Consider the following 14,262-nt stretch of genomic DNA (forward strand, 5'->3'; position numbering starts at 1 on the left):
CTTCCAAGCTGCTGAGATTAGAGTGTGTGCCACAATGCCCAGCGCAATTTTAAGAAATTATTTTAATTCTTTAGCCAGTGCATACTTGTCATCCCAGTGATTCAGGAGACTGAGGCAGGAGGATCACAAGTTCCAGGCCAGCTTCCGAAACTTAGTGAGGACCTAAGTAACTTAGCAAGAACCTGTCTCAAAATAAAAAATAAAAAGGGCTAGGGGTTCAATCCGTAGTAACCAAAACATAAAAAGCCAGGGATACAGCTCAGTGATAGAGCATCCATAGGTTCAATCCCTAATATCTTAAAAAATCATTTTTAAACAAAAGTAAAAATGAATATTATCATATAGAAAAAAAATTGGCAGGGGGTTACTATAGATTGAACCCAATGATGTTTTACCACTAAGCTATATCCCCAGCTCTTTTTATTTTTCAGATAGGGTCTCACTAAGTTGCCCAGGCTAGCTTGGAACTTGCTTTCCTTCTGCCTCAGCCTCCCTACTAGCTATAGGTGTGTACCACCATGAAGGCTAGCATACAACTCTTATATACCATCCATGTAGATGCTGATCATATGAACTACAAATCAAACTGTCAATTGTGTGTGTGTGTCTGGTGATAGAGACTCAACCCAGAGCTACAAGCACACTAGGCAAGTGCTTAGCCACATCCTCAAGTCTATATTTAATTTTTAAGTATATGTTGTATAAGACCTACTCTTTAACTTTTAATTATTAGGACTGGGGAGGTGACCCAGTTGTAGAGTACTTGTCTAGCATGCAGGAGGCTCTGAGATTTATTTCTAGTACTGGAAAAAGAAATTAAGCATAAAACAAACATTTTACATTCACAATATGAATGTATAATAGAATGGATGATCTTTTTCAGGGATCACTTTCATTTCTATAATAACCCAAACCAGAGAATATTTTCTCTAGATATGTTCCCATAGAATAAGGAGGTTCCTATTTTAACAATCTAATGTTTTTTTGTTTTTGTTTTTCATAGCATTGGGGATTGAACGCAGGGATATTATTCTACAGAGCTATGTCCCCAGACCTTTTTATTTTTTGAGACAAGTTCTCACTAAGTTGTTGAGCAAAGGGTACCCTTGAACTTGAGCTGGGATTGCAGGGGTGGGGTGCACCACCATGTCCAGCTACGCTATCTACTATTTCAATGTATTTGTTTAATAGATCTCAAACTTTGAGTTCTTATCACCATTTGAAGTTTGAAATTTAAAATAATTCTGATTGCTCTACAAAATGGAAACCAGTTCTAGGGTACATGTTGAAAAAATGTTTAATAAAGAAAAAAAATTTACAAACAATTAAGCATTTTCTGAAGATCACCTATTAGAAAACAAAATGGTATTTCTCCCCCAAATCAACCCACTAAATATTTTTTAAACACAAAATAACAGTAATTATGGCCTCAAAAATACATTTTCTAGGCTAAGATAGAAAGGGAGGGATTCTAAAGTGAATTTTTTTAAATTTCATGATACCTTTAAGACCGTGTTTCAGACAATGTTCCATAACGACAAAGAACTGCTGCAAAGGGGGATAGTCGGAGTCCAAAGTGCGACCAAAGCTGAGAGCAGATTCAATGAGTCCTTTAATACTCAGTTTAGCCATGTTTAACAAGTTTGCTCTCTCTACAGCTGTAGGGTCTTTTGTAGCTGGAAATACAAGAAAGGAATCCAATATCACTCACAAGACAATAAAAAATATACAAACTTTGTCCCTTCCTCTATAAAATGAACACTGGTTTGCTTTTCCTTTTTCCTGAATATCTCCTACCTAATTTCTCTTTATGTCTCTCTCACTCGTACCATAGCAAACTGCCATGCCTGCTCCAGACAAAGGTCTGAATCATTTTTAAGTTTCTGCAGTTTTGCCATTCTCCTACAGTTGTTTTACTTTATGGAAACTCTTCCCTAACAAAATGAGTTTTTAAAAATTATTTTCTAAGGAGATAGGTTGGGGACATAGGCGACACATTTAAGGGTCTCATGCAAATGGTAGATAACAGATATGCTCTTAAGGATAAATTCCAAGCAAAAAATATTCAGAATAAACCTATAATAAAATAAAAGGTAAAGCTCTAAGATACTACTATCTCTCATAACAAACACAGCAGTTAAAACAGTAACACCGACAAAAACGGAGAAGCGGAAGCTGCTCAATTCTTTCAGTCACTTCAACTTTCTTTCTATCTTGTTTTTCCATTCCAATTGTAGTTTTGTATTGCATGAACCACAGTTCCCTGTCCTTCCATATAGCTGATGATGTCTGTGTTTGAGTTTGAATGCCAAGACATATTTTAAAGTCCAGATTTTTAAATGACATTTTCAACTCCCAAATATATCTTCTCTCTCACAAATTTTATTCTTTAAGAAATACAGATGCTTCCCCATACTCTCATCACTTGTGACTGGCAGGAATATTTTCAGAAAACAGAGATGACAAAGCTGAGGTGCGGAAAAATGAAACACTTTGTGGTGCGTGCCTATAATCCTAGCGCCTCTGAAGGGCAAGACCTGCAAATCTGAGATCAGCCTTGGCAACCTAGCAGGACTCTATTTCAACATAAAAAATTATAGAAAGGGCTGGGGATATAGCTCAATAGTAGAGCGTCCCTGAGTTTAATCCCCTTTAGCACAAAGGGGGAACAAAGCACTTCGTATAACACTTAATTATCTATAATATCTGACTAATGTACAAGCCCAAGTAGTCAAAGTGCCCATTTTTCCTTCACTGAACAAAAATTCAGAGTTCTGCATAATTTAGTATTCTAGATCTGACTTCAGCTAGCTATCATGAAGCATGACATTGAATTCTTAAGAATTTAAAACCCAAACCCAAGTGTTATGACCAGGCCGACTTAATGGAATACGTGTGCACCATTATTTCTTCAAATCTGCATGGTGGTAGGGCTCCCCAGTGAAACCACCTGATGTGTCATAATCTGTGACGATTCTCATTTTATAGTGCCCATCAAAACCCGTAACGCGGGATATGACAACCATACAAAGGGTGACCGCAGTTGCTGGGCGCAGGTTGGTGCTAAGTACCAGAGACTGCCAGGCGGAGGACCTTTACGCTGCGGCCACGCCCTAGCAGGACTCCGTGACTCGGTGAGGCTGCAGATGCACAGAGAGACCAGGCAATGGGCCCCTCTGCGCACCTAGCCGAGGCCTGGAGCCCGTTCCCTGCCTCTCCTCCTACCCCAACCCCAGGCCGCCTCCCGAAGCCCCCCCAAGACCCCCGCGGAGGGCTCACCCAGGGTCTGGCACGGCATCGCTCCCCCTCTCTCGGCGTGGGGCGCCCAGGCCAAAACCTGAGATGCGTCTTCCCTCCGCCACCCCCAAATCTGAAAAGTCATCGCTCTTCCCAGACTGTGACCCCGACCCCGGAGCGAAACCCAGCCCGCCTGGTCCTCGCTTCCTGGAAGCCGTCAGACCTGCAGTCCTCGGCCACCAGACCCCAGAATCCAGGCGGGGGCGGGAAAGAACAAGGTGGGGCCGCGCGTTGCCATGGCGACCCCGAGCCCCCGAATCTAGGCTGCCCCCGCCCACCCCAGGTTCCGGCCCCAGATCCGACTCCACGGCTCCCGCAGCCCCCGCGCGGGCCTCCCCGCCCGGCCGCAGCCTGCAGCCCGCGACCGAGGGCGGCGTCAGCTGTCGGCCGGCTCCCCTTACCCATGGCGGCGGCGCGGTCTCGGGCGGGGGCTCCCTGGGCCCGGCCACTAGCTCCCTGCAGCCGCTCGGCGGCCGCCACCGCATCTGCACCGGGCCCGCTGCGGCCCACAGCGCCCCCGGCGGCGGGAGGACGCCCGGGCGGCCCCCGAGGGAAGCGGCGCCCGGGCTCCGGTGGGAGACGACGGAGCCTGCAGCCCGCACGGGAGAAAGCCCGCCCCGCTCAGCCTCGGCGTCCACTCGACCGGGAAGAGACCAGAGCTCGGGAGTGGGAGCCGGCGCCGGACCTCGGCGGGGCTTCTCTCCCCGGCGCCTCGCCAGAGCCCAAATCCCGGGTTTTAACGGGGGATAAGAGGCGCGTGCAAACGGTTCCGTGCCCACGGGCTGGCCCAGACCTCGCCTCTCACCTTCTCAAACTCACAGCGGACCAGGGAATGCAGAAAACAGGACGCAGTTCACAGTAGGTAGAAGCCCTTGAAGTTAGGCAGGCAGCTCCAAATCACGGCGTTAAATCAGGAAATACACAGGTTTATAAGGTGTCACGAGCAACGGTCCCGTTGATCAAGGAGAGGTGTGAGGGAAAACTAGTGTTTTCTCCTTCGGGGAGCGGAAAAATGAGAACAGCGCTAGGCACCGGCGGCGCTCGCCTGTGATCCCAGCGACTGGGGAGGCTAGGGCAGGAGGATTGCGAATTCGAGGCCAGCCTGGGCAACACAGCAAGATCCTGATTCAGAATAGAAAATAAAAAGGACTGCGGAGGTAGTGCAGACGTAAAGCGTTCCTGGGTTCAATCTCCCGTGCCACTAAATAAATAAATATGTTTAAAAATAAAACAATGCTCGAAAGTAATTATTTTTAAGTTAATGTATTTTTGTTTGAGTTTTTAGCCCCTAAGCCATTATTATAATTATTATTGTGAGGCAGGATCTTGCTAAATTGTTTAGGGTCTTGATAAACTGCTGGAGCTGGCTTTGAGCCTTGAACTTGAGAACCTCCTGCCTCAGCCTCCTCAGTCGCTGGGATTACAGGCATGCACCCCTGCACCCAGCAAAAGTAATCTATTACCTGGTCAGATCTGTAGCAGTTCAGATTATAACTGAACTTGAAAGACCTGGTATCTTGTGAAATTGAAATTCTCTTTATCAATTTGGCTACTATAAAGTTCTGTTCTGTTTCTTGTGGTTTTAAATTTTCTTTATTGTGAGATAATCATAAATGGATAAAATGTATAAAAAATATGTACTGGTTCCTTAAAACATATAGTATATAGATAGATATCTTTTATAGTGATTCCTTAAACCATACATATACACTGTGTATATATATATATATATATACACACACACACACACACACACACACACACTGAAACCATATATATACACTACATATATGGTTTAAGGAATCACTATAAAGTAATCATCACCACATCAAGCATAGAACAGAGTCACCCTCCCAGGAAAATCCCCCTAAACAGTAGTCTCACTCATCCCCCAGAGTTAAATACCATTCTGACCTTTATGAGAAAAATTTTCTTGCTTTTATGTATAACACCATCACCTAAGTATGTACCCCTAAACAATGTCGCTTCCAACCCGCATAATACTGAGTAATTTTGTTGCTTTTTTCTTTTGCACACCACCATGTTCTTGAGATTCATCCAAGTCCACAAGGAGTTTCCACTTTGGACTGTTTTCAAGGTGCACATCCATCCTTCAGTGCATGTGCTAAAAGTCTCAAAGGCATATGATTAACTGGAATTCCTGGAAATGCGGGTATACCTTTCTTTAAACTGACCAGATAAATTCAAAATGGTTTCAAAACTTTTTCCACAATCTGCACTCCTACCAGCACTTAACGTTTTCAGTTGCTTAATGTCCATTCAAGTGCTTGGAATTGTCAAATTGTTTTCCAGTTTTGTGAATATGCACTTGTATGGTGAGTTTACTTTGTATTTATCATTATTACTAATAACATTGAGCACTTTTGCCCATATTTTCTACTTACTTGGAGATCCAAGTTTGCCAAGAAACTGTTCAGGTCTTTAGCCCATTCTTGTATTGTCTTTTCTTCATTGGCTTGTATGATTTTCCTAACATGCTACATACTACTCTGATGTCAGTTATATGTTGCCAGTATTAGGGGTTTTTTTGCCTGATTTTTCTCTTTATGATGACCTTTGATAAGTATGTATTCCAATTTTCTTTCTTTGTTGCCATTTTTTCTTTTCTTTTTTTTGAGGGGGGTGTAATGGGGTTGAACTCAGGGACACTCCACTGAGCCACATCCCCAGCCTTTTATTGTATTTCATTTAGAGACAGGGACTTGATGAGTTGTTTAGGGCCCCGCCAAGTTGCTGAGGCTGGCTTTAAACTTGCCATCCTCCTGCTGCAGTTTCCCTAGCCACTGGAAATACAGATGTGCACCACTGTACCAGGCTTTAATTTTCTTATAGTTACATTTATGGTTTATGCTTTAGTATCTTGTTTAAGAAATCCTCACTACCCCAGCTGCATGAAAATCTTGAGAGAATAGCTTTGCTTTTCATATTTAGGTCTGTTATGGCATCCAGAATTGATTTTTGTGAATAATGTGAGATAGGTCCTTATGTACAGTCAACTGTACTGTTTTCATTTCATGTTGATCTCCTTTATCCATCAATGAACATATATGAGCAGGTCAGTTTTTAGGCTGAAATCTCATTTGGCTTTCGAAATCACCCTACCAGAAGGAATTACACCCAATTTACAGATGAAGAAACTAACTTCAGAAAGGGTAAATAATCTGCCCAATGTCACAGAACCAGAATTTTAACCAGCACAAAAATAGTCACCATTTTCATAATCTCAAAATGAACATTTGATAGTGTTTCATAGAGTTTAAAATTCATGAAAAGTTTAAATTGGTCTACTGTTATCTGGCAATTAAAAGTGCAGGGCTGGGGCTGTAGCTCAGTGGTAAAGTGCTTGCCTCGAATGGGTGAGGTACCAGGTTCAATCCTCAGCACCACATTAAAAATAAATAAATAAAGATACTATGTGTTCATCTACAACTACATAAATATTAAAAAAAAAAAAAAGTTCAGGGCTGAGGGGCTGAGGTTGTGGCTCAGTGGTAGAGCGCTCACCTAGCACGTGGGAGGCACTGGGTTCAATCCTTAGCACCACATAAAAATAAATAAATAAAACAAAGGTATTGTGTCCAACTATAACTAAAAAAAAATAATAATTGAAATAAGAGCTGAGTATGGTGACTCATTTCTGCAATTCCAGCTATAGGGAAGCCTGAGCCAGAAGGTTGGGAGTTTGAGTCCAGTCTAGGCAACATAATGAGATCCCAATTAAAAAAAAAAAAGTTGTGATACTGGGGCTGTGGCTGTGGCTCAGTGGTAGAGCGCTCCTCTCGAATGTGCGAGGCCCTGGGTTCAATCATAAGCACCACGTAAATAAAATAAAGGTATTGTGTCCACCTACAACTAAAAATATATAAATATTAAAAAAAAACTGTGATACTACTGGATTGTTCATTTTCATCCTCTCCAAATGACAGGTTAAAGAAGGAATTTTCTTTTTTTGGTCAAACCCCATATCAGGACCTGTTACCCCTAAGCTACATCCCATACATTTATTTATTTATTTTTGAACCGGGGATTTAACCCAGGGGCACTTTACCACTAAGCTACTTGCCCTGCCCTTTCTATTTTTTAAAGACAGAGTCAAGTTGCCTGGTTCAGTTGCTGAGGCTGGCCTTGAACTTCCCATCCTCTCAACTTCTCTAGTCTGGAGGATTACAGGTGTGTGCTAAATTGGGCAGCAGGAATTTATATTCAAAGGGAATTTAGAAAAGCAAATAAAATTTTACTACATATTTAATTATTTGAACACCCAAGCTTCTGATCTGGAGTCAGATGCACAACCTTTGCACCATGAAGTCTCCGTTAAGATATTTTTTGAGGTGCACTGGTTCTGGGAATCAAATTTAGGGTATTCTACCACTCCAGCACTCTACCACTGAGCTACATCCTCAGCCCATAATTATTTAATAGAACCATGAAAACAATGCAAAAGAGCTTTATTTTATAGATTGTTTTTCCACTAGGGACTTCACAGGTAACTAATAGAAGTTTAATTTTAAAACAGCTACCAAATGTGCTGGTGTACGCCTATAATTTAAGATACTCAGGGGGCTGAGGCAGGAGGATCTTGAGTTCAAAGCCAGCACCAGTAATTTAGCAAGGCCCTAAGCAGCTCAGCGTCTCTAAATAAACTATTTTTAAAAATGGGCTGGGGATGTGGTTCCATGGTTAAGCACTTCTGGGTTCAACCCCCAGTACCAAAAAAAAACAAAAAACCAGCCGTATGTATGTATGTATGTATGTATGTATTTATTTATTTATTTTATTTTTTTTTTAAATATTTATTTTATTTAGTTCTCGGCGGACACAACATCTTGTTGGTATGTGGTGCTGAGGATCGAACCCGGGCCGCACGCATGCCAGACGAGCGCGCTACCGCTTGAGCCACATCCCCAGCCCTGTATGTATGTATTTATTGTGCCTCTAGGCATATAATCCAGGGCCATCTACCACTGAGCATTTTTAGTTTTATTTTAAGACACGGTCCGGGGGCTGGGGTTGTAGCTCAAGGGTTGAGCGCTTGCCTTGAATATGTGAGGCACTGGAATGGATCCTCAGCATCACATAAAAAATAAATAAAATAAAATAAAGATATTGTATCCATCTACAACTAAAACATAAAAATAAAAAATAAAAGACAAGGTCTGGCTAACTTGTTCAGGGTGGACTTGAACTTGCAGTCTTCCTGTCTCAGCCTTGAGTCACAGGGATTACAGGCTTGCATCTCTGTGCCCAACTGGTCATATGTATTTAAAAAAAAAAATTGTCCCCTATAGGGTAAATTTATTTTTCTTTGGGTGCTGGGGTCACTTGCTTGCTAGGTTAAGTATTCTACCACTGTTCTACAAGATACTCTAGCTTCCTGTATTAAGCAGAATTGGAATTCGGTGTCATCTATGTGTTTACAAACTCTTGGTAGGATTGAAGCAGAGGGTACTAACCTATTCTGAGTACTTTATCAGAAAGTAAGAATTTAGATTTTTGATAAGGGGGACATAGCGTGGTGCCGAAGGTCATGCATGCTGGGATTGAATGCAGGGCATTGTGCATAGTAAGTATGCATTTACCACTGAGCTAAACCCGTTTCCCAAGAATTTGGATTTTTTTTTTTCTTTTTTGGTACTGGGGATTGAACTCAGGGGCACTCAACCACTAAGCCACATCCCCAGTCCTATTTTGTATTTTATTTTTAAAGACAAGATCTCACTGAGTTGCTTAGCGCCTCGCTTTTGCTGAGGCTGGCTTTGAACTCTGGATCCTCCAGCCTCACCTTCCAAGCCACTGAGATTACAAGCATGCTCCACCGCGCCCAGCCTCAAGACTTTGGATTTCTAAACTTAGTCATTTTATAAAAATATTAATTTTTTAAAAGTCAGCACGTATTGAAGTACAGGGAGTAAAAAATCAAATGTCTGCTTTAAAATAACTCAGGAAATAAAAGATGTTGAAAATAAATGCAACAGGGCTGGGGATTTGGCTCAAGTGGTAGCGTGCTCGCCTGGCATGCGCGCAGCCTGGGTTCGATCCTCAGCACCACATACAAACAAAGATGTTGTGTCCACCGAAAACTAAAAAATAAATATATTAAAAATTCTCTCTCTCTCTCTTAAAAAATAAACTGTTAAAAAAAAAGAAAATAAATTCAACAAAATCTACAACAGCTCAATGTGGGTAATGAGTATGTGAGTTCATTGTACTATTCTACTTCTGTCTCTTTGAAAATATTTTGAAAAGCTCATCATAGAGGGCTCATGACTACAATCCCCATACCTCTAATCTCAGTGTGATTCTTGAGGCTGAGACAGGAGAATAGCAAGTTTGAAGCCACTCATAGCAATTTAGCTAGGCCTAAACTAATTTAGAGACCCTGTCCCAAAATAAAAAATAAAAGCCAGTTGGGTGGCACACATCTGTAATCCCAGTGGCTCAGGAGGCTGAGACAGGAGGATTACAAATCCAAAACCAGCCTCAGCAAGGTAATGAGGCCCTGTCTCAAAACAAAATATACAAAGGGACGGGAATGTGGCTCAGTGGTTAAGATCCCCTGTGTTCACTCTTTGCCACATCTACTGTGAGAATGAAGACCATTCTCAGCAATCAGACTGTCAACATTCTAAAAAATGTCAACATTACTCTGAAGAACCCTCTGGAGGGATTTCAGTCATATCCATGTAGACCTCAGCCTCCTTGGAAAGAAAGAGAGGCTACGGTTGACAAATGGTGGGGAAATAGAAGGGAACTGGCCACTGTTCGCATGATCTGCGGTGATGTAGAGAACGTGATCAGGGTTTTTACACTGGGCTTCGTGACAAGATGAGGTCTGTCTATGCTTACGTCCTATTAACGTTGTTATTCAGGAGAGGAGAATGGGTCTCTTATTGAAATCCGAAATTTCTTGGGTGAAAAATACATCCTCAGGGTTCGGATGATGACAGGTGTTGCTTGTTCAGTGTCTCAAGCTCAGAAAGATGAATTAATTTTTGAAGGAAATGACATTGAACTTGTTTCAAATTCCAGCTGCTTTAATTTTGCAAGCCCCAACAGTGAAAAACAAGGATATCAGAAAATTTTGGGATGGTATTTATGTTTCTGAAAATGGAACAGTTCAGCAGGCTGATGAATAAGATCTAGGAGTGTTCCAGCCATAGAAACAAAGTCCTGGAGTCAATCTGATATTTCAGTGATGCAATAAAAGATCTCTATTAAAAAGGGCTGGAGATATAGCTCAGTGGTAAAGCACCCCTGGGTTCCATCCCTAGTGACATATTTAAGTACAGGGAGTATACTTAATTAAATCACAAAATGCTAGTCAAAGTTTCTATCCCTAGTACACTACCCACAAACACAGTAACAGTTTCTAAAAATTAATGTAAAATGGCTGGGATTGTGGTCCAGTGGTAGAGCACTTGCCTAGATGTATGAGGCACTGGGTTTGATCCTCAACACCACATAAAAAAAATAAAAGCGAATAAAATAAGGCTAAAAAATTAATGTAAAAATCTTTCATGTGCCAAAGCAATATCCAAACAAGAATTGAAAGTCAGACTTAATCCCCTGGGTATATCTTGGTTCAATCTTCCCAGGGTTGAGTCCCAATCACTTTAACAGTAGTGACTTGTGTGGACTGGATGGGCCTCCCCTATGAGCTAAAAACACTTTCTTTTCTCTTTTTTTTTTTTTAGCAGGGCGGCAGGAGTACAGGGGAATAAACCCAGGGTGATTAACCACTGAAACACATCCCCAGCCCTTTCTAATTTTTTATTTGTTCTTTTTAGTTATACATGACAGTAGCAGGTATTTTGACATATCATATATACATGGGGTATAACTTCCTATTTTTGTGGTCCCAGCCCTTTTTATATTTTATTTCGAAACAGGGTCTCACCAAATTGCTTAGGGCCTCACAATCCTCCTGAGCCATTGGGATTACAGTGGGCACCACCATGCCCAGCAAAAGCGGTCTTTTTAATGACCAATCAGTCCACTAAATTCAGGTGGACCAGCTTGTCACATCACACCACAGAGCTTTCAGTTGTATCCCGATCTGGCCCAAGATTCGATTTTCTTACAATGACAATTGTAATGCTTCTAAACATTTGCATAGCACCTGGAAAATATATAAACACTGAATGGGGAACACACAATGGCTGTGAATATTGCTGAATTATTAATTGGAACATCTGGATCTGGCAATGACTTGGCCAAAGTCATTAACTAAACCAAAATATCTATGCTAGATACTTCACAGGGCTTAATTCAATTGAGAGAATAACTATGAGAAATGTTGGTAAATTTTAAAGCATGCTACTATTAATACTGATGATTTTTAAAATATAGATATCATAATGCAACACATATATACTATTACAGTAGAAAGGGGGATAATTATGTTTGGAAGGGAAAAAAAATCAGAAAAGCACCCTTGGAGAAGGTGGAACCTTAAAGTCTTTGGTACTGCATAGAGTTGCATAAATGGTAACAGAGGAACAGACATTGTAATACTGACCGACTCCGCCGCAGCAGTGGGCCAGGATGCAATGGAGGGCCTCGCTGTGCCTACAGGCAGGAGTAAATGACAGGCTGTGTGCATAGTGCACAGGAGGCTTTCTTGAGGTGTTTTATGAGCACATTCCTTTACTTTACAACCAAGGTGACTCTCTTCAGATTCTCTCCCAAGGACTGGAGATAAGAGGAATGGCCAGCTCCCCCTTCCCATTTCCCTCATTACCACATTCCTTTAGAGAACTTATCTCACTGCAAGTTTTCCCAGAAACTGGTTCATGTTTAACCCAACAATAAGGAAAGCCTTCTCAAGATTAATAGTGCTTTTGACCTAGAAATGCACAAAGTGGGGAACCAATGACACTACTGTTACTGGTGACTGGTAGCCACCTATTCTGGGCCCTGAGCATGGAGTCACACTGTGGGGCACAAGCACTGTTAGTTCTTTGACGATTTGATCTGAACCTCAAATTTATGCCCCGCCTCCAATTCATAGCACCTTTAAAAAAAATTTTTTTTAGTTGTAGATGGACACAATACCTTTCTTTTATTTTTTATGTGGTGCTAAAGATCAAACCCAGTGCCTTACACATGCCAGGCAAGCGTTCTACGCTGAGCCAAAACTCCAGCCCCTAAATGGTGAGATCTGGAGACCAAGAGAGATCCCAAAATGAAAGGAGACAGGGCACTCTTCCCCAGGCTCCTCTTGAAGCTTTACTTCTCAGGCCGTACAAACAAGCAACCACTTGACTAAACCAAAGAACTTTCTGATCCATTTCACTCCCAGGAATTGAAATCATCTTAGATTCCTTCCTGACTTATATTTTCATGATACGTAACAGCGTCCTCTGCAGTCTTCCCTGTCAGATCAATGACTTGTCTATGATCAGGTCCACTCTGTGCATCCTTCAGGAATCTCTCTATGATCCTAACTCTCCTTGGTTTCTGGATTTGTCGATATTAATAATGTATGACACAGTAAAGTCCATCAGTAAAAAACAATTTATTAAATAAGAATTTCAAAGGTAGAAGCAATAATTTTAAAAATATTTAACATTCATTAAACAAAAACACTCAATAGAAAGATTTTTCTTCCAGAAGATGGAAACCCTAAGGCTAAACTCTGTCATCATATATACAATTAATCACTCTGAGGTATCTTTATACAAAAAGGGAAAATTTAATAATGTCCCCAAACAAAGAGGTAAACAAACAGAATAATTGAAAATAGGGACTATACCTTTTTTTTGTGAGTGTGATACTGAGGATGGGGAGATTGAACCCCAGGGGGCTATACCACTGAGCCACACCCTCAGCCTTTTTTATTTTGAGACAGGGTCTTGATAAGCTGCCCAGGCTGGGATTGAACTTGGGATTCTCCTGCCTCAGCCTTCCAAGTTGCTGGGGTTATAGGCATGCATCACTGTGCCCAACTTGCAGATACAATTCTTATGACTGAATCTATAAATCAAATTAGTTTTGAAATTTTAGACTTAAAAATGTAAAGCTTAGATCCAAAATTTAATCCATCTTTAAAGTTGGTAAAAAAAAATCTTGTCAATTTTTTTTTTTTGGGGGGGGGGTCTGGTACCAGGGATTGAACTCAGGGGCACTTGACCACTGAGCCGCTTCCCAATTTCCCAAGTTGCGCCACCGCGCCCGGCCTCAAACTCTTTATCTAGGTCATACAAAAATGAATTTATCATACTTATAAATTTAGACTTTCCAAAGTTTGGAGCACATCTGTACTGGAAAAAAGGTAGTGTTAAATTTTGTATGGCAATAGAATTTTATGTTAATAAGATGAAAAGTCATTTTCATAGTTTAACCAAACACGGCCTTTATAGCAAAGCTAAATTATGAATCTTAGACACGAGCCAAGAGACACTGTCCAGACATCAAAAAGCAAGGAAAACAGCATTTTATCCTCTTTGAAAATCATCCAAAATGTTACAGAGACTTTCATGTTCTCTTGATGGGAGATCAATGATGTAGGACAAATTAAGGAAGATACACTAAACACAGTATGAAATTGCACAAAAACATTCATGACATTATTTCACATTTTGTGATTTGGTTTACTACAAAGAAATGTCAAGATCTTATGGTATTCTATGGATACTTATACACTGAGGCAATAAGATTTATATATTTTAATCTAAGACTGTAAAATAAGGCAAGGGATGTAGTCAATGGTAGAGTCATTGCCTAACATGCATGAAGCCCAAGTTCAATTGTCAGGAACAAATAATATCCATAAAATAAAAAATAATGGAATGTGCTGGGCATAGTGGCACATGCCTGTAATCCCAGTGGTTTGGAGGCTGAGGCAGGAGGGTGGTGGGTTCAAAGCCAGCCTCAGCAACAGCGAGGTACTAAGCAATGCTGAGGATTGAACCCAGGGCCTCACGCTTGCGAGGCAAGTACTCT

General features: G+C 41.2%; 2 protein-coding genes and 1 pseudogene across 4 annotated transcripts in view; 1 reads left to right on the top strand and 2 right to left on the bottom strand.

The window, feature by feature from the left end:
• Rufy2 (RUN and FYVE domain containing 2) overlaps positions 1 to 3,777 on the bottom strand; it is a 42,235-nt gene extending 38,458 nt beyond the window's left edge. For 2 of the 3 annotated variants that reach the window (XM_026394666.2, XM_026394668.2), the window contains exons 1-2: positions 3,280 to 3,467; positions 1,503 to 1,676 (exon numbers count right to left, since the gene is read on the bottom strand). In XM_026394666.2, coding sequence (XP_026250451.1) covers positions 1,503 to 1,676; positions 3,280 to 3,382 — 277 coding nt within the window. In that variant the 5' untranslated portion in view covers positions 3,383 to 3,467. Of the gene's footprint in view, positions 1 to 1,502; positions 1,677 to 3,279; positions 3,468 to 3,698 lie in introns of those variants that run through there. The other variant, XM_026394667.2, reaches the window with a different exon arrangement.
• Positions 3,778 to 9,907: 6,130 nt separating this feature from the next.
• Positions 9,908 to 10,454, top strand: LOC113187028 (large ribosomal subunit protein uL6 pseudogene; annotated as a pseudogene).
• Positions 10,455 to 13,754: 3,300 nt separating this feature from the next.
• Dna2 (DNA replication helicase/nuclease 2) overlaps positions 13,755 to 14,262 on the bottom strand; it is a 43,297-nt gene continuing 42,789 nt past the window's right edge. The window contains exon 21 of the mRNA XM_026394671.1: positions 13,755 to 13,823. Coding sequence (XP_026250456.1) covers positions 13,755 to 13,823 — 69 coding nt within the window. The remainder of the gene's footprint in view (positions 13,824 to 14,262) is intronic.

Source organism: Urocitellus parryii, chromosome 5 (assembly GCF_045843805.1).
Source record: "Urocitellus parryii isolate mUroPar1 chromosome 5, mUroPar1.hap1, whole genome shotgun sequence".
Lineage (NCBI taxonomy): Eukaryota > Metazoa > Chordata > Mammalia > Rodentia > Sciuridae > Urocitellus > Urocitellus parryii.